The sequence below is a fragment of the Zingiber officinale genome, chromosome 8A (genome assembly GCF_018446385.1).
Source record: "Zingiber officinale cultivar Zhangliang chromosome 8A, Zo_v1.1, whole genome shotgun sequence".
Classification (NCBI taxonomy): Eukaryota; Viridiplantae; Streptophyta; class Magnoliopsida; order Zingiberales; family Zingiberaceae; genus Zingiber; species Zingiber officinale.
Genome location: NC_056000.1, coordinates 72,914,358 through 72,939,551, shown reverse-complemented (window position 1 = coordinate 72,939,551; position 25,194 = coordinate 72,914,358). Strand labels below are relative to the sequence as shown.

Below are 25,194 nucleotides of genomic sequence, written 5' to 3'. Positions count from 1 at the left end.
AGGGTTGTGAGTGATCGTCCAAGCACGGTATGTGAGAGGGAGTGCAATGATGGGTCTTCCTTAACCAAGTAAACAACCTGAAAATCACAGTTGAAGGCTTTGAAGGTAAAAAAAAGGTTTTCCAGTCTAATATAGACTAGAAGAAAAATGTAGCCATACAAATTCCAAGCAACCAAAAATGACACAAGCTGCCGTGATCACAAGAACATCATGAGAGAGAATTAGCTTTCATAGTTTAAACGGGGCAATGAATGAATATCAATAAGCATATTTGGCAACAAACTTTAAATAATTATTGCTACATAAAAGATAATAATGAAATTTTGGCAAATCAGACTTCTAGAGAACCAGAAAATCAGCCTTCTAGAGAAGGCAAACAAAAAAAAAAGTTAAAGATAAACCAGGTAACTACATCATACAAGAATACATCCATGGATAAGTCTCCAGACCAAGGCATGGACACTAAAACTTGCAATAATATTACAAAGTTGATACATAATTTCGTTTCCACTGCAAATGAAATGCATCCTTCAGGGAAAACATCTAAAGAACTTTTCTGCAAGCAAACTCAACAGTCGAAAGGAGACCCAAACACTAGATACTATTATCAGGCAAACCACAGTTCGAACAAAGCCAAATACTAGATAGAACAAGCCAGAAAAAGTGCCCAAAGACACAGAGGAATGAGTTTAGAAGCATTTCCGGTGGACAATTGCTGGACCAGATTCTTCGTACTCTCCCTTGGTAATCCACATCTGCAGGTTTACAAGATGCAGTTTATCAGTTAGCTAAACATGTATAAAATCTTACTTCATAGAGCATATACAATAGACACTTCACCTGCTGGAAAGTGCTGAGGGATGCAAGGATAGAGCCTCCAATCCAAACACTGTACTTTCGCTCAGGCGGAGCAACCACCTTAATCTTCATGCTGCTTGGAGCAAGTGCTGTGATCTCCTTGCTCATACGGTCAGCAATACCAGGGAACATAGTGGATCCACCGCTGAGCACAATGTTGCCATATAGATCTTTCCTAATATCAACATCACACTTCATGATGGAGTTGTATGTTGTTTCGTGAATTCCAGCAGCTTCCATGCCAATTAAGGATGGCTGGAAGAGGACCTCTGGACATCTAAATCGCTCAGCACCGATGGTAATAACCTGTCCATCGGGAAGTTCATAGCTTTTCTCCACCGATGAGCTAGTCTTAGCAGTTTCCAACTCTTGTTCATAGTCAAGAGCAACATAAGCAAGCTTCTCCTTGATGTCCCTTACAATTTCCCGCTCAGCAGTGGTGGTAAATGAATAACCTCTCTCTGTGAGGATCTTCATCAAGCAGTCGGTGAGATCACGACCAGCAAGATCCAATCGAAGAATGGCATGAGGTAGAGCATATCCTTCATATATAGGCACAGTGTGGCTCACACCATCACCAGAATCAAGCACAATACCTGAGAATATGTGCCATAGGTAAACCTTAGTTGAAAAAGAAAAAGAAGCTATTGAGAAAATACTAACCAGTTGTGCGACCACTGGCATAGAGTGAAAGGACAGCCTGAATAGCAACGTACATAGCAGGCACATTAAAGGTCTCAAACATAATCTGGGTCATCTTTTCTCTATTCGCCTTCGGATTAAGAGGAGCTTCAGTGAGCAATATAGGGTGCTCCTCAGGAGCAACACGAAGCTCATTGTAGAAGGTGTGATGCCAGATCTTTTCCATGTCATCCCAGTTGCTGACAATTCCGTGCTCAATAGGATATTTCAATGTGAGAATACCTCTCTTGGACTGTGCTTCATCACCAACATAAGCATCTTTTTGTCCCATCCCAACCATAACTCCTGTGTGGCGAGGCCGACCTACAATACTTGGGAAGACTGCCCTAGGTGCATCATCACCAGCAAATCCAGCCTTTTGACACACAGGTGAAAGAGTTAATTCAGTTTATACATCAATTACTAAAGCCAGTTAAAAAGTTGGCACAATAACTAGGCCAATGGGTGAAACACTAACCTTAACCATCCCAGTCCCATTGTCACACACGAGAGGCTGGATATCCTCAGCATCAGCCATGTTCTATATATCTGTGGGAACATGTGAGAAAAGAGTATTGGAAATAGGAACAAAAGATTTTATTGGAAACAGTTTCACCTTGCACATTCTAATATAATTTTAAGTTTCTGTTTAGGCTTAGAATATCTAAGTGCATTAACATGTATCATCATATGATACACAAGATAATTGTGAAAAAACAAACTTAACTAAAAGTGTAGAACAGAAAAGAAGAGTTTTTTTTTTTTTTTTGCAGATGCACAGCAATGAAATTGTACAACTGCACCCACCCTCAAACAATCAATTCAATAGATAACCTTAGAGATCTATCTTATTTGCCTAAGTATTGAACATGTTGGTGCAATCGTGCCTAAGGAAGAAATTTCGATGTTTGACGATCTATTTAAGTTTATACTAATTTCCAACATAACATAAACATGAACAATATTTTGCAGGATAGTAAACTCTTTGTAATAGCATGAAACTATGTAAACTCGCAAAATGTTATGCAATAACATGAAACTTAAATGCAATATTTTCTCCTCCTTTGGCAAATATAAAAAAAAAATACACAAGGGAAACGAAACTCCCCCTTAAACCATGCATGTGCAAAGAAACATACGCATATAATCTAGATCTCCACATGGAAAACACAATGGGGGCACTCCTCCTAAGCACATGCAATCAAACACAAAAGGAACACCGAGACACTCTCCCGCCAAAAATTCATAAATAAATATCAAAATGTACAGAGGAACAGTCACAGAGAAATCAAAGTTTTTAAACAGACCATATACAACAAATAGTCCCTGATCCTGTCCGAACCAGAAGTCAATAGACGCTGGGCACGTGGCGCTCCAAGGCTCGCTGATGTAGGTCTCCAACTAGTGTCGAGATGCTCCGGCTATCCTGCACAGAAGTCGAGCCGGGAAGGGGATTCCCAGCGACGACCCTCCGACGCTCAAGTCAGGTAAATCACGATGAACAAGGTGGCTCCAGAAGTCTCAGAGTACATACCCGAGATCCTTTGTCGATGAAACCTGAGGTTCTTTATATAGAGCTGTGAAAGGTTTGGGCACGCGTACCAAGGTGCATAAGTGTCCCCTGTCCTATCCTAGGTATGCGGCTGTCAGAAAGCTTACCTGTCCTTTCCTAGGTACGCGGCTGTCAGAAAGTTTACCTGACCCATATCGCTACAGTCAAAGCATGCCCTCGATGGGACAGCAGAATCCCCTGTCACAAGATTTGGAGCATGACACACACGTGAAACCTACAGGTTGTCAGAGAAAGAAATCCTCTGGCCCTTTCCTTTGCTCCAAACTTGTAGTCCGAGCGGAAAGATACCTAAACATCCGCAGTGGTTTACTTGTGCTTTGTGGAGACTAACAAGCAGGGGTGCTTTATGATGTGATCGGTCAAGGTCAGCTCGGTCCATGACCTTTTTAACCGGCGTCGGAACCCCGATTTGACAGGGTGCCTACCAACTATAAGGGACCCTTCCGGGTACTCGATTCCATCGGCCGGCCGGCAGTCCAGTCGGACCGGCCATCTATGGCCGTCCGTCCGGTCGGACCACACTCTCCTCTGGGTGGGCGGCTGTTCCGGTGACTTCCACTTGGCGTTGACTTTGCAAGAGAAGGGGGGGCCCGCTCTTACTACCGGATCACTTGCCTTCCCTTCAAGTCTAGTCGAAGGAGGCGCATAGTCCGACTGACTGGACTGTGAGTCTAGCCGAACGGCTCTTCCATGCTAATCTTCTCCGCCCGGTCAGCGGCAGAGGTATCCTTGAATGAATCAATGATGGCTTTCGCCGGATCTCCTTGCGTTCTGCGCCAATCTTCGACATCAATGTCGATCATACCTTCATTAAATGCTCCGAATGATTGACTGCCACGTGGAGCAATGCCATCAGAGTACGGAGGCGGTTGCATGATATTTTGATGTGACCGAAGCAATTCGAAATAAACGGCTAGATGTATGCATTGATTCCCGTGACCTGGATCTGACGGTGGAGGCCGACCGGCCCTCACCCTATAAATTCCGCGTTTCCTTCTCGCCTTCACACGCCTCCGTTACCTCTACTGTTGCTCTCTGCGCTGTGGAGCTCCGGCGATCTTGTTGCTGCCTTCTGACGCTCTTCGGCGCCTTTCCTCGATTCATCTCCCCTCAGTAAGGTTTTAGATCTCTCCTCCTTCCTTTCCGGTATCTAATCCGTATTTCTTCCCCTAGCTCGAGTCTTTGAAATTCCATTCCTTCGTCTTTGGAACTTCCTTTTGATTTCTTACGATCATGGCGGTTCTTCTCATCCAAGAACAATCCTTAGCCCATGGTATACTACCATGCGATCTCGTTTGAACAACGGATTTTGACATTTGGTGACAATTTGAAATCCCGAGGATATCAAGTTCGCCTTGGTCCGCTCGGCCACCCAGCGCCATGTGGTTTCTGTGTCTTCGCGACTATGATTCTGCGGTTCCCGATCCATCCCTTTATAGCAGCGTCTGCAATTATTTTGGCGTGCCGCTCGGAAGTTTAGTACCAAACACCTTCCGTCTCCTCTGCGGCGTTGTGGGTTTTGTTCAAGATTCACAACATTCCCCTCCGGGAGGTCTTCTTTATTTCTATTATCCTAAGCAAGCCGAGCTGGGTTTCAAGCTCGGCCCGGTTTGGTCTTCTTGAATAAACTACCCACTTCCGATAAACATTGGAAGGACTATTATTCTACCTCCGAATGCCCGGCCCGAACTTTCCGGCCAGTCTGCCTCCCCTCCCCGAAGAAATTCAAGACCCGGACTATCTTCATGAATGTACTAGCGGTCTACGACTTGACATCAACAAGCTTCTTCGAGGGAGTGATGTACATTTTGGGCTGAGTCTTCTGACCGGCTTCGGTAAGAACTTTGCTTTGGCACTTGCTTTAATTGCTAACCGATTTCTTTTCTCTTAATACGGTGACATCGTCATGGACTCGGTGATGGCGTTAAAGAGAAAAGCGGAGGTATGTGACGAAGAAATGAAAGCTGGGTATTGGTCGGTTCTCACGAAGGAGAAAGCGGCACCCAGGCTGAATCGCAGGTGGACAGCGGAGCTACCCTCCAGGGAACCAACGGCCCCGAGGAAGGGTCCGTTCGGGAGGAGGATCACCACGCAAAGAGCGCCAGTGGAGACCCTTCGCTCGGCTACCTCGCGTCCAACCTCTCGGCCGGCCGCCTCGATGCGAGGGAAGGTGCGAGACCATTTCATCGAGGACGCCGCCTGGGACGGTGGCCCGGTCGAGGCCACTCGGTCGACACTCTCCCAGCTCGTTCAACGTTCGGCCATCCATTCGCGGTCTTCTGATCGATCCGGGCGATCCACAGTCACGGCCGCACCATCGGGTTACTCTTCATCTTCCGATGAAGAGTTCTTGTGACCGACCGTGCCCACCTGTTGTTACTGAAAGGGCCCCTCGCCGAGATGTGGGCGGATCAACAGCCACATCCAAGCGGCTACGGGGGTAAGTTCTTCGTTGTTTTTTTTGTTTTACCTAAAATATTTCCGCTCGGCTTCTAACAACTGCGCCTTCTCGTTTCGAGGTGGGTGGAAGAGATAGCGGTTTCCAACAGCCTGGCTATGGCGGACGAGGAGATAAGGCAACAGGGCGGTGGTCGGCGGCTCCCAAGGACCTTCCTACTGCAGAGTCGAAAACTCGAACTACGCTAGTGGCGAAGAAAACAGTGATCGGGCCCGCCCTAGCCGAGTCCGGCGGTCAAGTCGCTTGACCAAAGATAACTCGGCCACCACTCGGAAGAACACCGTCTCCGATCGGAAGAAAAAGCGGAGGCCGGGCTGGGTTGAAGATAAAGGCGGCCGGCTCGATCGGAGAAAGGCGGCAGCTACCGATCTGGGAGGAGATTGAGCGTCTGAATGAGGCCTGACAAGCTCGGGCAACCTTGAGGAATACCGAGCCGAGCCGAGTCGCCGCTCTCCAACAAAGTTACATCCGATCGCCTGAGTTCTCGGAGAAAATTTGCGGCGGATGTACTTCGACCGCAATTCACCACTATGACTATCAGTCGAAGGGCCTTCTTGAGTCCACCAATATTCGGCGATCAGTGGAGCTCTGAGCAACATCAGGGACCTCTACGACTACATCGAGTAATTTTTGTAATTTCGCCACTCGGCTGAACATGAACCTTTTTGTACTTAGGCCACTCGACCTAAGGTTCTAATTTTAATGAAATGCTTTCCTTTCGTGTACTCTATCTTTTTGCACTGTTCCCTGGCTAACACTTGTACGGTCCGCTCGTCTTCTATCACATCATACCCCGGGCATTCGAGGTGCATTCTTCCAGAATGAAGTGTTTTCCCCAGCTCTTCCGTCCGGCCGCATATCAATCTGGGCTGTTAGCCAGAATCGCTCGCTATAAGCCGATCCGAATCTTTTAAACCTCGAGTCCGATCGGAAAATAGCTTCGGTCTGACAATCGGCGGGGAATACGAATAATCGCAGTGTCGACGATATTCCGCTCGTCTCTTGATTTTTAACGGCGGTGCTCGTCGGTGCGGATATCGGTCGTCGTGGCTCTCGATCTTTAACGGAGCTCGTCGGTATTCCTCGGAGGGTTTATAGACGGCGGCTCGTCTCTTGATTTTTAACGGCGGTGCTCGTCGGTAGCGGATATTATAGCCCGGTAGCGGCTCTCGATCTTTATGACGAGCTCGTCGATATTCCGCTCGGAGGGTTTATAGGCGGCTCGTCTCTTGATTTTTAACGGTGCTCGTCGGCGCGGATATTATAGCCGGGCTCTCGATCTTTAACGGAGCTCGTCGGTATTCCGCTCGGAGGGTTTATAGAGCCGCCTCGTCTCTTGATTTTTAACGGCGGTGCTCGTCGGTGCGGATATGCGGGGCGGCTCTCGATCTTTAACGGCGGGGCTCGTCGGTATTCCGCTCGGAGGTAGACGCCGGCTCGTCTCTTGATTTTTGACGGTGCTCGTCGGGCGGATATTTATAGCCGGCGCGGCTCTCGATCTTTAACGGAGCTCGTCGGTATTCCGCTCGGAGGGTTTATAGCTCGTCTCTTGATTTTAGGACGGTGCTCGTCGGCGCGGATATTATAGCCGGTCGGTGCGGCTCTCGATCTTTAAGCGGAGCTCGTCGATATTCCTTTCGGAGGGTTTATAGGCGGCTCGTCTCTTGATTTTTAACGGTGCTCGTCGGTAGCGGATATTATAGCCGGGTGGCGGCCTCGATCTTTGGAGCTCGTCGGTATTCCTTCGGAGGGTTTATAGGCACGGCTCGTCTCTTGATTTTTAACGGCGGTGCTCGTCGGTCGCGGATATTTATAGTGCGGCTCTCGATCTTTAACGGAGCTCGTCGGTATTCCGCTCGGAGGGTTTAGACGGCGGCTCGTCTCTTGATTTTTAACGGCGGTGCTCGTCGGTTTTAATCGGCGCGGCTCTCGATCTTTGACGGAGCTCGTCGGTATTCCTTCGGAGTTGCTCTTCGCCTTTCCCCGGCTTGGATAATGCCCTCGGCCGCACGGCTCGGGATCTACTTCCTCGAGTATTTTGGCTCGGATAATATACCTCCGTTCGAAAGGCAGGGCCTTGATCTTGACGGCGGCGACTAATTTAATTAGGTCATTCTCTTATAAGCTCTGATATAAACCTCCGGCCGATCGGCTCAGGGGCCTTCTGATGATAATGCCTTATATTCGCTCCTTTGACTTTTCATCTCTGCGTTTAGTATTTAGTGAAAAATGAAATACGGGGTGATTCGGGATACACCTTTCACCACCGGAAGGTGGAGGTGGTTCGCTCACTGGCATTCTAGTCGTCCTCGTCCTCCATGTCTGGCGCCGGGAGCTTCTCGATGATTTTGAAGGGCACCCGGGTGATGTCGTCGACCGGCTTCACTTTCTTCGAGACGAGATCGCCGACTTGAGGATCACGGGATTACGCTCCGGTTGTAGTTTTGCTTCATACCATCAGCCGAACGGACGCCTTTGCCCTCTCCTCTTCTACCAAGTCCATCTCTATTTCTTCGTTCGGTGTTGTCATCATCGTAGTTCTGGTGACTCCGCCTACTTCGACCGGTATGACCCTCACCGCCGTATACCAAATGGAGCGGTGTGACTCCGTCCCTTCTTTTGGCGTCGTTCGGATAGCCCGAGGCGCTCGGCACCTCGTCCGTGACTCCCTCCTAGCGGTCGAGCGCGCGATCTGAAGAATTTCCGGTTGGCGACTTGACTGCCGTTGCTCGAGGATAGGGCGGATGTGAAATGTTGCTCAATCTGGTAGCTGCACGATCCTCAACATCTTCCACGTGAGCCTGCTTGGTTGACACCGATCGGCGAGGATCGGCAAATGATGTTACCGGATGAATTTTTAACCATTTGCTCGGTGATCTTTGCCGCGGCTCGGCCTCTACGAAATAGTCTACCGCCACTAGTAAAATTTCCTTTGCCCGATCGCCGTTGGAATGATATCCATTCCCACTGATCGAGCGGACGTGAGATGGTTGATGCCTTCATCTCCTCTGCCGGTCGGTGGGAGAAGTTGTGATACGGCATGACATGTAGCTTGTCCGAGCGGCGTCCGCTTGTAAAGTTGGCGAAAGTATCCGACCAAAAGGATCTTCTTGCCCGGATGACCTCCACGTGATCCTTGATGTACTTCACGGAGGATGTAAGATGAGTCCTCGAGCTTTTTAGCGGAGGGCGAGCTTTCTTGTAAAGGCGATCTCGATGAGTGTAAACCGTGGCTCTTCTTGAGGGCCCTGCATATCATCGGATGGTGTGGTGCGACGGAGGAATTCTATAATAGGTGTCCTCCGGTCACTTGAGGCCTTGCATCCGGTCGACATGCGCCACCATCGCGTTTTTCGATTGCTGAATGGCGATCGGCGTTATTGAGCTCGCGAGTTTGGGAACTCATCGGCTGCTTCTGTTCGTGGAATCTTACGAATAAGCACCTCTCGGAAAGTAGCTTTGAGTTTCTCAGGCCTCAGCGTAGAGTTTAAGCGAACACGGTTGACTTGAAAGGTCTTGGGAAAGTTCTGTGAATCGAATGGAGAGTTACCCGGCCCCCATCGTCGCTTTGTAATCCGTTTATAAGGGCCTCGTACTGCCTCGTTGTTGGTGGCCTTGTAGTCGTAGCCGGATAGTCGTCTTCTTTCGGTGAGATAAGTATATTTCCAGATCCGGGAAGACTATTAAGCCCCCTTTATGCGAAGACTAGCCCAATCGGGGATAAGAGGCTAAATCACCAGGATTGGGCTTTAATCGAAAAAATCAGAAACTGATCCAGACACTACCAGAGACGCTTGGATTCAACAGGACTCTTCGAGGTGGATTCGTCAGACAATGATTGTGGGCGAAATACGGTCGGGCGGCTAGAACGATGCGAGGCCAACTTCTCGAGCCGGTGTGGCGAGATTCAATCTTCAAAATATGGCTCGGAAAATACATTGCTCTTGGCTCGCCCTCAAGTCTTGAGCCTACGTATTCGGATTGACGACAAATACATATCTGATGACTCACCTCCGATCGGCTTGGCGATCAGGGGAATTCAGATATGTTTTCAACTCTTGAAAGGTTTCGTTCTTCGTTCCACTGGAACTTAGTAGCTCTGCGTAGGATCTTGAAGAATGGCGAGTTCGGTCGGCGGTTTTGGAGATGAATCGACAAGCGGTTATCCGGCCGGTCAACGTTGCACTTCCCTTGTGTTTACGGGAGGAAGCATGTCTTGCGAGCTTTCACCTTGTTGGGATTTGCTTGATCCCGCTCGGTCACTATATACCCCAGCGCCCTCCTTTGAACAGGCATTTTAGGGATTTAGCTTGACTCCGTATTTCCTAGTGTTGGAAGGTTTCTTCCATATCCTTGAAAAGATCGGCCGCTCGGACGGATTTGATAAGAATGTCGTCCACGTAAACTTCGAGGTTCCGCCCGATCTGCTCCTTGAATACCTTGTTCGCTACCGATAGGTGGCCGGCGTTCTTCATCCGAGCGGCATCACATTATGTGCAATATGCGGTACCGTTCTGGCTCACCTTTTCTTGATCTTGCGCGGCACAGTGATAGCCACAGTAGGCGTCGGCGTCTGATTAACTCACACCGTAGTAGAGTCCACCGGTGATCTATCAAGGCGGAGGATAAAATCTTTGGGACATGCTTTGTTTAAGTCCGAAAGTCAATCTGAGCTTCGCCACTTGCCGCCGGCTTGAGACCAATACCACGTTGGCTAGCCACTCGGGAGCGCACCTCGCGTATGTGGCGGCCTCAGTTTCTACTTCCGCGGGATTATGGCATTACGCTCGTGTAAATCTCTTTTTACGCTTTCTTGGGCGTCGGTCGGACACGAACTCGTGTTCTTGTTGGGCTTGGCGAAATTCGCTGACTCGTGTGTCGACCAAACAAAGACATCGTGATTTTCTTTGGAGGCATTGGATCGACTTCTTCTCTGTTTTCCTCAGATGAGGCGATGAAGTGGTGGCCTCCGATTGGGTCGGATGGATCTGAACTTCCTCCTTTTCATCGTAAATTAAGCGGGAGGTTTCTCGGTTATGGCGTGTACCTCGATTGGGACCTTCCGCGGAAGAAAGCTCGGATCGTCTCTATATAGTCTGCTAGTTGATCTCCCGCCTTCTCGACTTTGTCCTCCGGGAAATTTTATCTTGGTGGAAGGTTGAGACAACCGCTCGGAATCGTCCCAAAATGGCGTTGTAGGATGAGGAGAGTCAACCACCAAGTTGTTGTCTGGTCCTCTGAGCGGCTCCGGATGTGTCCGACCGGCTGAACTTCGTTGCCCGTAAACCCGTAGGCGGGGTCGTCGTTAGGCGACTCGGCTCGATCGATTTGGTGATCGAGCCTTCTTGAATAGTATGTTGAGAGCTCCTGTGTCAACAAATATGGTGAATGGTGTAATTTGCTATTACCGCTTTAATGAACAGAGCGTCGTCGTGGGGCACGTCTCCCGAAAGTGATTTCCGGTCCACTTGCCCGCTCTTGGCTCTGATGACCGTATGGATCTGCGGTCGAGCTGCCTTTCTTGCTGTTGGAGTCTCCTCCGGCCCACCGTGATAACGTTGATTTCAGAAGTATTGCTCTGTTTTCTTCCTCAGGGTGGATGGTGGGACCGTTCCAGACGTCGGCGACTCTCTGTCTTGGGGATCTATGCCGATCGGACGTATGGTGATGTCGCCTCTCTGTGCGGGTCCGGTCGGCTTCACGGGTCCTTTGCCTCGTGTTGAGGGGAGGAGACCGTCGTTCGGCTCTCAGGGGAACAGGATTGGACACAAAGCTGCAATCCCTCGTGTTGTGCGTATCCGTTTGGTGGAATTTGCGAACATTGGGGTCCACCTCTTCTTTGACTTGGGCCGAGCGGCAGCGGTGGGGGAGATCGAATTGCTTGACCCTTGGTCCTCTGGGTGGTTCTTGGCGGTCTTGCTTCCTCGGCGTGAAACAATCTGCGCTCGGTTGGAGCTTCTTTTTCGGCGGCTTGCGCTTCTTCCACGTTTATGTATTCGTTGGCCCGATGTAGCATGTGATCGTAGTCTCGGGCGGCTTTGGATGAGCGACTGAAGAAGTCCCGTGTGAGGCCTTGTGTGCGTTCGTCATCGTTTCCGATGTGGTGTTGGGATGTCCATCGCCACTTGGTTGAATCGTTGGATGTAGCTCGGCGATTCTTTTGGTTCTTGCTTGATGGCGAACAAGCTAACGCTTGTTTTCCGATAACTGCCGGCGAAGTGGTGGAGGAAGGCCGTTGGAAGTCCTTGAAGCTTGTGATGGATCCGTCCGGCGATCTCTGGAACCACCGTTGAGCCGATCCAGGCGTGGTAAGGAAGACTCGGCACTTCACTCCATCGGTGTATTGGTGGGCGTGGCGGTATTATCAAACTTACCCAAATGATCATCGGTCCGTTGTTCCATTATACTCGCCGATCGTGGGGCACGTAGTGCCGGAGGATCTCGAGAATGGCTTCCAAAATTGGCGGTTGGTCGCTCGGAGATGAGTCCGTCGGGAGCTTTCCCTTCCGTCCCGCCTTGGCATTTCATCGAGGAAGATCCTATATCTCTTGGTGGCGCGGCTCGGTGCGAAATAAGGCCGGTGGAATCCGACGGTGGTGGAGGTGCTTCGCTCGGCCCCGCCGTTGCTGTTACTCCGCTTCGGCGGATGCTTTGCTTTGCTCCCGAGTTTGGCGGCCCTTATCTCGACGGGCGAGTTCCTCCCATAAGCGTCACCGTGTCTGTCGTCCGACCTCGTCCATTGTCATGCTCGGATGCGGGGCGTTCCCCAGCGGCATTTGATCTGTCAGACAGTCGATAGGCCAGGGCACGTGGCGCTCGAGGCTCGTAGTCTCCAACTAGTGTCGAGATGCTCGGCTATCCTGCGAAGTCGGCGAGGATTCAATGACGACCCTCCACGCTCAGTCGGTAAATCACGATGAACAGGTGGCTCGAAGTCTCGGTACATGAGATCCTTTGTCGATGAAACACGAGGTTCTTTATATATGTGAAAGGTTTGGGGCGCTGCGAGGTGCATAAGTGTCCCTGTCTATCCTAGGTATCGCGGTGTCGACTTGTCCTTTCTAGGTTGTCGAAAGTTTACCGACCCATATCGCTACTGTCAAAGCATGCCCTCGATGGGACGGTGAATCCCTGTCACAAGATTTGGAACGTAACACACCGTGAAACCTACGGTTGTCGAGAAAGAAATCCTCGGCCCTTTCCTTTGCTCGAACTTGTAGTCGGCGGAAGATACCTAAACATCCGACCGGACATCCGCGATGGTTTACTTGTGCTTTGTGGAGACTAACGGGGGTGCTTTATGTGATCGGTCGAAAGTCACCGGTCCATGACCTTTTATCGGCGTCGAACCCGATTTGGTGCCTACCAATATAAGTGCGCCGGCGGACCCTTCCGGGTACTCGATTCCATCGGCCGGCCGGCCGGAAGTCCAGTCGGACCGGCCATCTATGGCCGTCCGTCCGGTCGGACCACACTCTCCTCTGGGTGGGCGGCTGTTCCGGTGACTTCCACTTGGCGTTGACTTTGCAAGAGAAGGGGGGGCCCGCTCTTACTACCGGATCAGTCCCTATGGTGCAAAAAACTTCATAACAACGTCGTCAACAAGAAAATTACCGTCATCTGTCAGATAAACATCTCCTCCTGAAGTGCTAGTACCGGACGTGGAGACACCACAGTTGGAGGAGCTTGAATCGATGGACTGACGGTCAAAGAATGGATCAAATCGTGCAATGAGGCAATATCTAATCGAATGTCGACAAGAGTCGTCTGAGTGACAGCCTAGCCCTGTGTAGAAGTAACAAGCCGCCCAAGGATCAATGTCATCTCCAGATCACGCTCCAATCGTAACTCCTTAAATCAAGTGTCCATGATCTCCTCAAACTGAAGAAGCTGAGCCCGGACGTCAATCTCGGACTCAGACGGGTCAGATCACCTCCACCTCAGCATCAGCTCTGGCAGCCCCTGCTGCTCACTGCCTCGTTCGATGCATGTCGCAACAAAGATAATCGCCCTCGGACACAATGTGAGCCAAGGAGAAGGAGCATGCAGAGATCCTCGAACACTTCCACAACATCGAAAGTTGACGACCATGTGTCACATCGACTCCAACAGACGCTAACCATTCAGTAATGACATGGCCAAATGGCTAACCGAGTGAAATGGATGATGCATTGGAACATGTTTAATACAATGTTGACGTCAAGGGACTGGCTAAGGCCATATAACATGAACATATGCATGGGTCTGATGGATGCAAGAACCTTAGTGACAATGGGTAAAATACAGTTGACTATGACCTTAACAAGGCATAGTCAACTGGAGAGATCTGCATAGCAAAATATGTGGTGATGTAAACTAGGGGTCCATCAGGACATGGACGTCCATAAAAATGTTGATGCATACTATCAAGAGAAATATGATCGAACAATGGAGGTAGGAGCTCTGACAATGTAGGGTAGAAAACAAAAGTATCGATGGATGACTGACACTCTAAAAATGACTATAGAATAGGAGAAAAATCTAAAGTGCATTTAGCAACGTGAGTCCTACACTAGTATTCGTCACCATGAGGATGGAGGTTGTTTTCGAATTGGGATACATAATCCTCATGGATCTCATCTTCATCGGGACGAGCATCGGTCGAGGCAACGAACGGTAGGGGCTGCTAGAGCTGATGGTGAGGCAGAGGCTGGATCTGACCTGTCTAAGTCCAAGGTTGACGTCCGGGCTTAGCTTCTTCAATCTGAGACTATGGACACTCGATTTGAGAAGTTACAATTGGAGCGTGATCTGGAAATGACATAGATCCATGGGCAGCTTGCTACTCTTACACAGGGCCAGACTGTCACTTAGACGTCTCTTGCTAACATTCGATCAGATATTGCCCATTGCACAATCTGATCCATTCCTTAACCATCGGTCCACCAATTCAACCTCCTACAGCAAGTGGTGTCTCCACGGTTGGTACTGACACTTCGGGAAGAGATATTTCTCTGACAAATGGTGGTGATTCCGTTGCTGACAACGTTTTTATGCAGTTTTTAGCACCATAGGGACTATTGGTTGTATATGGTCTGTTTAAATACTTTGATTGCTCTGTGAATGTTCCTCTATACATTTTGGTTTTTATCTATGAATTTTTGGTGGGAGTGTGTCCCGGTGTTCTTTTAGTATTTGATTGCATGTACTTAGGGGGAGTGCCCCTATTGTGTGGCAAAAGGCGATTCGCTCGCCCCCAGTGCCCCCGCCAACCCGTCCCTAGGCCAACACGGAGGAGGTAAATCACGGGTGGCTACTAGCCATTAGTGCAAATGGCCAAGACATGGGGGAGGTCATGCTCGGTCACGCCGAGTTTCGACCCCAAGACCTCATGTGGCAACACCCCATGCCTTAACCATCGCACCGCCCCGAGGGGACAATTGGGGAGTGCCCCTATTGTGTTTATGCTTATTGTGTTTTCCCCGTGGAGATCTGGATTATATGCGTATGTGTGTATGTTTCTTTGAGCATGAATGGTTTAAGAGGGAGTTTCGTTTCCCTTGTGTATTTTTTTGATATTTGCCAAAGGGGGAGAAAATATTGCATTTAAGTTTCATGCTATTTCATAATATTTTACTATACATTTTGCTAGTTTGCAATATAGTTTACATAGTTTCATGCTATTGCAAAGAGTTTACCATCCTGCAAAATATCGTTTATGTTTATGTTATGCTGGAAATTCGTCTAAACTTAAATAGATTGTTAAATCAAAAAGGAGGAGATTGTTGGTGCAAACATGCCCTGAGGAAGAAATTTCAATGATTGACAATTATTTAAGTTTAGGCTAATACATTAGGTCTAATATGAGTTCAAGTTTGTATGACCAAGAAGGTTGAGGACCGGATTTAGGCAAGAGAAGCCCTTGTAGGTCGGAAGACCGGATATAAGGCAAGAGAAGTCCAAGGAGGTCAGGGGACAGATCTTTGGCACAAGAGAAGCCCTTGAAGGTCGGAAGACCGGATGCAAGGCAAAAGAAGTTCAGGGAGGTCAAAAACCAGATTCTTGGCGAGACAATTGATAATCAGCACAAGCAAAGTGTGCTAATCGATTAAGCAAAATGATTAATCGATTAAGAAGGTGTTAAGCAATCGAACCAATCGCTTAACAAACCTTCTGTTTGAAACAGAAGGGTTCCTAATTGATTGGTGAAATCGATTAGGACACCGTAAGCGATTGGATCAACCACTTACGGTGTCTTTTGCTTCGAACAGAATGATTTTGTTTAAAGCTTAAGCGATTAGCTCAGTCGCTTATGGGCTCTAATCTTAATCGATTAGGGTAAGCAATTTGGATGAGTCGCGTAAATGAAACACACACCAAATCAACTACTCTAATCGATTAACGTCGGGTAATCGATTAAGACTGACAAAACAATAAGAAAAACAACTCTTTCTCGAAGGGTTTAAGAAGGCTCGAAGAACCTGTTTAAGCACACTGTTTGATTGCGCTCTATTGTTCTCCATTGCTCACCAGTGCTCAAGCTCAAGCTCTCACTAGTGCTACAATCTCAAGCCACTCAAAGAAGAAGAAGATATACTCAAAACCCTATTCTCTTGTCTTCTTCCTTGTGAGGTATTCTATTGAAGTTTCATAGTAAAAACTGTGACTGTGGTGTAGATCCTTAGATTAGTCACCTCAATGAGATGGATATCACGTAAATATAAGGAGTTAACATTGTCTTCAAGTTTCCATTGCGCAAAATCCAATCAACCAAGAAAGATTGCTTATAGGGCAACACTTCCCAAACCCAAAAAATTTCCAACAATATAGCAATTACAATGCATGCTTCTGTCTTCACATCTTCTAAATGTTTGAGACTTGTCATGTGATAAGAATAGCGTGGCACTAAACAAAATTTGTGAAGATTCAATAGACATATGTGATTGGCTTGAATTGTTAACCTAGAACTAATATGAAACTCAAGATAGAAAGACGACACTACTGATAACTTCCAAGAGTTATTTGACAGATAAATCGCACAGAGAAGACACTAATACAGAAGAAATTATTAATAGAATGACATAATAAAAAAACTCAACTGATGTGGAAGGGAAATAAAAGTATTGAATCCAACAATTAGAAAAAAAATATATAGAAAACTTTACTTCCTAAAACAAATTGATGTTGTACGGTTACAAAGCATAAGCCACTCTGTCAAGCAACCATCACATGAACAGTGTCAACACAGACAAAAATAATTGGCCTTTAATCTTTGACATTTAAAGATTGAGCACTCTCTTTCATTTCTGGTATGTTGTTCAAGGCTTGAGAGCATACTTGTGCAAAAGGCGATGCGCTCATCCTATACGCCCCTCCACACTCGCCCTAAGGCATTTGGAAGGGAGATAAATCACAGTGATCAACTGGCGTCTCTTTAGGGGGGAGGGATTTTATTTGATAAGAAAAATAGACGGGTTGAGGACACAAGAAGGATAAAAAATAAGTTTTTCACACATCTATTCATTGATCATTACATATCCTATTTATAGGCTAATACATCACATATTAATAAAACTCACTAACTCCACTAACACTACAACATTAACCACTAACACCACTAACACCACCACTGACTCAACATGTCAACATATTGACCCACTAATACATTAATTTTATCAACAATCCCTCCCTTAAACTGATATTTCAAATGTAATAATTAGTTTAAAAATAGCCAAACTTTTAAACTCAATGTAGAAACACCAAGTAGCTTTCTGAGCTTTTGAAACATTGCAAATTTAAAAGGCTTGGTTAGTATATCAGCAATTTGATCCTTGCTTCTGCAGTAAACAAGATTAATGACTTTTATCATTTGTGAGATTTCTCAAGAAATGATACCTCACATCTATATGTTTAGTTCGACCAAGTAGCACTGGATTTTTAGAAAGTTTTATTGTCGAGCTGTTGTCACAATAAATCTAAATAGGTCCATCATCTTTGAAATATAATTTTATAAGAATCTTCTTTAACAAAATAACTTGAGAAGCACAAGATGTTGCAGCAATAAACTCAGCTTTCGTGGATGATAATGTAACGATTGATTGTTTTTTCAAAGACCATGAAATAACTCCTGTACCCAACATGAAAATGTACCCAGATGTACTTTTTTAATCATCTAGATCTCCTGCATAATCACTATCTGTAAAACCAAATAAATCTGACTTTTCTCCCTTTTTATAAAACAACTCATACTCTTTAGTACCTTGCAAGTACCGAAAAATTCTCTTTGCAGCTAAGAAATGCATTTCTGTAGCACAATCCATGTATCTACTAATCATACTTACAGCATGCATAATATCAGATCTCGTCGCTATCAAATACATTAAACTCCCACTATATGTTTGTAAAGTGTGACATCAATCTTCTTTCCTCCAATATCTTTATGTAACTTCACTCCAAACTCAGAAGGAGTATTTATAGGATTGCAATCTTTCATTTGAAATCTGTCCAAAATTTCTTGCATATATCTTCTTTAGAAATAAAAATTCCAACAGAAGCTTGCACTACTTCAATACCAAGGATATAATGCATTCTACCAAGATCAGACATTTCAAATTCTTTCATCATAGATTTTTAAAATTTTCCAAATATAGATGCACTATTTCCAGTGTAGATTAAGTCATCTACATATAAACTATCAATATTTTTCCTCCATCTTCAATCTTAATAAAAAGAGTATGTTCATAAGAGCATTTTGAAAACCTTCCTTTAAAAAATAAGTTTCTATACGATTATACCAAGCTTGTGGGGTTTGTTTTAATCCATATAGAGCTTTCTTTAATCTATAAACTTTATGCTCATTATCAAATTTCACATAATCTGGAGGTTGATCAATAAATACCTCTTCTTTCAAATTTCCATGGAGGAATGCTGATTTTACATCCAATTGAAAGATAGGCCATGGATTTTGTGCCGCCATCACTATCACCAGTCTGATTGTATCATGTCTTGCTACAGGAACAAAAACTTCTTTATAGTCAATACCAAACTCTTGTTTATAGCCCTTCACCACCAAGTGTGCTTTGTACTTGTCAATCTCACCATTATTCATTTAGCTTTGTCTTGTAAACCCACTTTACACCAATAGTCTTTTGCCCTTTAGGAAGATCGCATAACTCCCATGTATTATTTTTTTCAATTGCTATAATTTCATCATCCATAGCTTTTCTTCATTTTAATTCTTTAACGGACACTTCAAAAATAGTGGGGTCACAATCTGAAAACAAAGCAAAATGTGTAAGAGGATCATCACCTTGATCAATTCCAGTCACCTAATAATCAGACATCCATGTTGGTCTTCTTCGAACACGTTGTGGCCTTTGTGATTCTGCTTCAACCGAACTTTGATCTACTATAGGAATATTTTGACAGACTTGCTCATGTTGCTCATCCTCTATAGGTTGTTGTACTTTCTCATCATCATCAAAATCAACCGGGATAATTTTTTTAACGTCATTTTGATTCCGTGGCCAAGTGTCTTTTTCATCAAAAATAACATCACAACTTATAATGATTTTCTTAGTGCAGGGATTATATAATCTATAAGCTTTTGATGTATTACTCATACCAAGAAAAATGCATTTTTTCACCTTTGTTGTCTAGCTTCTTTCTCCTTTCATCTGGAATATGAGCATAAGCGATACATCCAAAAATCCAAAAATGAACAACAGTTGGTTTTTTTCCACTCCAGGCTTCCTCCGATGTCATGTTTTGAACAAAATAATGTAGGACTTCTGTTTAATATATGGATGCTCCAATTAACTGCTTCTGGCCAAAAACTTTTAGGGATACCACTTGTCGTCAGAAGGCTTCGCACCATATTCATAATAGTGCGATCCTTCCTCTCGCATACACCATTCTGTTAAGGTGTGTAAGCTATTGTAAGTTGTCTCTTGATTCCATAATTCTCACAAAAATTTACAAATTCATGTGAGCTATATTCTCCACCACGATCTATACGCAGAACTTTAATAGAGTTCCCAATTTCTTTCTCGACAAATACTTTGTAATTTTTGAAAGTTGTAAAGGCTTCGAATTTTTCTTGCAACAAATAAATCCATATTTTACGGATATAATCATCAATAAAGGTAATTATTTATCTTTTACCTCCATTAGAATGCGGGCGTTCACAAATATCTGAATGAACGAGCTCCAATGCCACCTTTGCTCTCCAAGATTTTCCTTATGGGAATTGATTACGGTGTTGTTTGCTAACAGCATATTCTTCACAAACTTGAGGAGTTGTAATTTGAGGAAGACCGATCACCATATTATTCTATTTTAGTGTTTTCAATCCACCAAAATTTAGATGCCCGTACCGAAAGTGCCATAACCATGCCTCATCATCAAATTTTGCTGAAAAACATGAATATGGTGTAGTATGAAGATAAAGCGGAAACATACGATTTGCTGTCATATTAACTTACGCAATTAAGCCCAACTTTGCATCTCGAATCCGACAAACTCCTTTAATAGCCATTTCATATTCCTTTTTCTTATAATTGACCCACACTAAGCAAATTAGTTTTTAAATCTGGCACAAAAAGAACATTATAGATAATATGGGTAGTCTCCTTTTGCTTGTATGGTTACCTTTCCTTTTCCCATAACAAAAATTGTAGAGTTGTCGCCAAATTTGACAGAACTATGAAATGATTCATCTAAGTCTGAAAATGTATCATTTTCTCCACACATGTGATTGTTGCAGCCTGTATCCAAATACCATATATTCCGTTGAGTTTTCTCTTTCTTATAGCATACCATTAAAAGGGACACTTCTTCTTCTTCTGTAAAGTTAGTCTGATCTCCATTTTGTTTCTTCAAATTAGTATAACATTCTAATCTATAATGGTCATACCTATGGCATCGGTAACATTCAACATTAGACTTGTCTGCTAACTTTATTCTATTAGTTGTAGAATAATGGTCTCCACGTCCTCTATCTCTTCTTTGAAAATAGCTTTCCTGGTGTTGATTTTGTTGTTGGTTCTCATGATCATTGTTGTTTCTACCTCCTCTTCCTCGTCCTCTGCCTCTTCCTCGTCCTCTATCACTTCTACCATTTGTAGAGTGATTTTCTGATAAAGCCTTCAATGCTTGCTCCTTTTTTTCATATTGATTGATTTTCTACTCATGTACTAATAATGAACTTTGTAATTCATCAATTGAAAGTAGACTTACATCATTTGATTCTTCAATGGCACAGACAATAAAATTAAATTTTGGTGTCATAGATCGAAGAATTTTTTCGACGATAAGAACATCCTCTGTCTTGTCGCCAAGGATCTGCATTTTGTTGACAATTGCCATTGTTCTTGAAAAATAATCTGAAACTGATTCTCCTGATTTCATTCATCCGAACGAAGTGCTTGAAGCTGCTACCTCTTAGCTCTTGTTGTACCTTGGTACTTCTTTTTCATAGAATCCCAGATATCTTTGGGGTATCTTTGGTGGTATCCTTGCAGAGAATGGTTTCCAAGATTGAGCAATCAATAGCTTGGAAGAGATAATTCTTTGCTTTAAGATCTTTTAATTGCGCATCTGTTAGCACAACACCTATCGGTTCTGCTACTCCAGAAATCACGACCGTCCACTATTCTTTAGATCTTAAAAAATTCTCCATGAGCATGCTCCAATGGTTATAGTGACCATCAAATCGAGGAATGGCAGGTTGTACAAAACTTTCGGAAAACATAACTCTTTTCGAAACCTCACTCTAATACCACTAATAAGCAAAATAGACAAGTTGAGGACACAAGGAGGATAAAAAATAAGTTTTTCACACATCTATCCATTGATCATTACATCACATATTAATAAAACCCACTAACTCCACTAACACTACAACATTAACCACTAACACCACTACAACATTAACCACTAACACCACCACTAACTCAACATGTCAACATATTGACCCACTAACACATTAATTTTATCAATATTATTTTCCACGGGATTGTTTCCCAGGGATTCGATCCCTACTCTCTTATGGGAATCTACCACCCAAGTACCAACTCGGCTATGCCCATGGAGGCTTGAGAGCATACTTGATCTTTAGACAAAGAGATTTCAAAATCTGATTTCCTTTGAAGCACCTATTATTGAGACTAAATGAGCAGAGTCAAGGCCCCAGGCGCTCAATTGGTAAGTGCATGGGATAATGATTGTAGTGATCGAGAAGAAGAAGGGGGGGGGGGGGGGGGCATCACCTTTGTGGACCCCCATGCACTTGCCAATTTGTATTCGCTAAACTCCCTTTCAATGGCATGAGAGGGTCGTGAGGGGACTGCTAACGTGGCGGTACCACATTTGTTTTAAATGAGCAGAGTCAATTGATTACATATCTAGTCCATTATTTGTTGCTCTAAAAAATCATAATATACGTTTGGTTCTCCATTTTCAGGAGACTGTCAACTAAATTATATATCTTTTCCTCCATCACTAAAGTAATTAATGCAACTAAAACAAACTCCAAGATCTGGTCCTCAGCTTCGTCGACTGCACTTAAAAATCACTAGTCTGCAATTTTTGACATTCTTTTTCCCACAATCAAAGCCAAGCCACACTGTCAACTAAAATTATAGATCTTTTCTCCCAATCACTTCAGCAATTAATGCAACTAAAACAAACTCAGAGATCTGCTCTTCAGCTTACGTGATTATACTTAAAATTGTTAGTCTACTGCAATTTCTGACATTCTTTTTCCTACAATCAAACCCGAATAGACAATGAATCAAACATACATGGAAGTGGATAGTCCAAAAACAAACAGAGAATCAAAACAACCATCCAAAAGATTAGAAGATACTCCAAAAACAAACAGAAAATCAAAAGAACCATCCAAAAGATTAGAAAGCTGTTCGGAATTTAAGAAACTTCAAACCTTGCATTTTCCTTTAAATCAGAAACCGATGCATACATTGACAGATTCGATGAATTATAATTATGGTTTACCTATCATCTAACTGAGGCCAAGTAAATAATTTTCCGGTGGAAAATCAAAAAAATGTCTCTCATTTTCAAAATTATTAAAGGTGCGTATTTTACACCCCTCATTTTCTAAATTATTAAAGAACATATTTCATGTCACTCTTTTGCAATGTTCCTCAATTACCCCAATAATAAAATATCTCAAAATTTTATTTTAATTTTGTGATATTTTTAATTTAAATTTTTGCAAAAACTAATAAATTTTAATTGTTTATTATTTTTAAATACACATTGGTATATAATTGAATTTTATATTTTCTAATAACTTGAATTAAATTTAACAATCATTATTTTGATAATATTTTCAAGCTTGAATTTCATATAAATAAATCATAGGTTTTGTACAAGTTTATATCCTAATTTTTAAATATGTTTAGTGAATTAAAATTTTCATATATATAAAAAGTACAATCATAATTTGCTTTATATTTATTTTGTTCATATAATTTGTATAGTTCATTACAAAAATCTGTAATATATGAAATAAATAAAAAAAATCAAAATTATTAATATTTAAACTAAATTTTAGCTTTTAAAAGAATATTTATAACAAATTGGGACCGGCAAATGAGGGAGATGAGAAAGGAAGGAATGCCCTTTTTTATGATTTGAAAATATGGGGCGCTAACTTTTGCTGGGCCATTTTAATGAACTTTTGCACATGGTCCCCAAATTAGATGTAAATGCCTATCTTTCGACATGGTGAATTTTATATGCCTTAATTCTAAAAGCCCAAAGAATAACACAAACTATTACAACCTGGAATATTTCAAATGAATCGGTGTAATCAGAACTTTGACTTTATGCTCTTGAGATTGCTAATTTTCAAAGTTGAATGCAAAAAAGAGGAGAATTACCATTTCATCGCTGGGCAAACTCATTGCAAATGTTCAGCTCAAAAAAAAAAAAAAAAAAAAAAAAGAGAGAGAGAGAGAAAAGAAATTAATCCTTTATATAACAAAAAATAAATCTTGAGAAAATTCTAGAACGTCAAAATAGACTGACGACAGTGCCAGCTTGACTGCTTAAATGAATACCATAAATTTTTAAAAAATCGGTGCTTGTTGCATAAATACAACGAAATGTTCAAAACTCGTGAAAATCCAATCAACAAGAAAGAAAAAAAGCACAAGAAAAATTCCACATTCCGAAAGATCAATTCTGCCGAAGCATGGCGACACAATGTCCATATGAATACTGGATCTGCTTTTTCAGAAAGAAAAGGAAATAAAGTCTAGAGGGAGTTTATAAGCGTAATGAGAAAGAAATTAACCCCAAGGATGTTCGATTCGAGCATAGTTTTATGTAAGCTACATCACCTGAGAAACAATACGGGGTTACAGTGGCCTACTTCCGATCGAAGTTGCTTTAACTTCTAAGTGATTCTACACAACTACGGAAATATAATAAATCAATTGATCAAATTCGTAAGATAGCGAGGAAAAGGTCAAAAAAAAAACTTCCAGGAGTCAAAACAAAAAAGATCGCTTCGGAATCACTACATCGGAACTAAATGGTAAATAACCTAATAGATCAGGCCAAGACGGAGCATATGGACATCGCGGATCTTCAGATTCACGGACCCAAGCAAACGGCTCGCAGATTCGAGCAGCAAACAAGCAAGGGAAACCAAAAAGCTCAAGGAAGAACAGATCAAGAGGAAAATGGAGATCAAACCTAGTCGAGGACGGCGATCTGGCGAGATTTGGCCCGAGTAGAGATCGGAGACGGCGATCTATTCGCAACCCCTACAAAGTGGGGAGGAAGTAGGTGAGTATTTTATAGTCCGACTGTTCCAAAACCCGTTGAGTCAAGCCGTTCCTGAACCGGACTTCCCTGGAGGCTGGACCCAACTTAGTCTATCAAAGTCCAAATATTCAATAAAATTAATTTTTTAAACAGGAAAATAAATGAAGAAGAAAAAAAATAAAGACGACTTGCATATCGAAAGTATAGGTGGTTGGACGATCTATGAAATCTTCGTATAAATATAATAAATATATTAATAATTTATCGATTTATATTTTACTATAAGATGAATTATATTATTATAGTAAAAAGTGAAATTAATAGTCCTACATGTTTGACCCCATGATTATAGGAGGTAAATTGAGAAGTTATAATTGATTATTACTAAAGATTTTTTTCTTGATTTTATCAAAATTCGAATCCTTGGCTTATTATGATAATTCTATCATGCACTAATCAATTCAATCTTATCCTGAGAACTAAAATCAATTATATTAGGACGTTTGAGATGAATAATATCATTAATTTTTTCACTTATTGTTATTTTTATCCCCGCGTCGATGTTGATTTAGATCAATGGACATGAAATATCTAAATGGTCGTCTCCAATGTTATTAGTTAAAATTGTCATAATTTACCATCCATATTATCAATTTTTCCTCGAAATAAGATACATAATTAAAAAATATAGATCAATGATCACTCGACATTACCCAACCTAATAATAAGAATCACTCTGGATGAATTATCAAGCTACGATTTCATTGTCTTCAATATCTAATGTGGTAGTCTTCTTTGTTTTTTCAAATAAAAAATACTTAATTATTATAAGAATTTTATTTAACAC

At 43.3% G+C, this 25,194-nt stretch overlaps 1 protein-coding gene across 1 annotated transcript; it reads right to left on the bottom strand.

The window, feature by feature from the left end:
* Positions 1 to 456: 456 nt before the first annotated feature.
* LOC122009524 (actin-101-like) lies at positions 457 to 24,413 on the bottom strand. The gene is made up of 5 exons (XM_042565711.1): positions 24,276 to 24,413; positions 2,018 to 2,088; positions 1,522 to 1,915; positions 841 to 1,454; positions 457 to 755 (listed from the first exon to the last, which is right to left on the bottom strand). The coding sequence occupies exons 2-5, from the start codon at positions 2,075 to 2,077 to the stop codon at positions 690 to 692; spliced, it is 1,134 nt and encodes a 377-aa protein (XP_042421645.1). The 5' UTR covers positions 2,078 to 2,088; positions 24,276 to 24,413; the 3' UTR covers positions 457 to 689.
* Positions 24,414 to 25,194: the final 781 nt, after the last annotated feature.

Excerpts from the sequence above, each read along its gene's own strand:
- LOC122009524 (XM_042565711.1), bottom strand. The coding sequence starts at position 2,077 with ATGGCTGATGCTGAGGATATCCAGCCTCTCGTGTGTGACAATGGGACT. Across the intron at positions 1,455-1,521 it reads TGCCAGTGGTCGCACAACTG|GTATTGTGCTTGATTCTGGT; the intron begins GTTAGTATTTTC and ends ACATATTCTCAG. Across the intron at positions 756-840 it reads CCCTCAGCACTTTCCAGCAG|ATGTGGATTACCAAGGGAGA; the intron begins GTGAAGTGTCTA and ends GTAAACCTGCAG.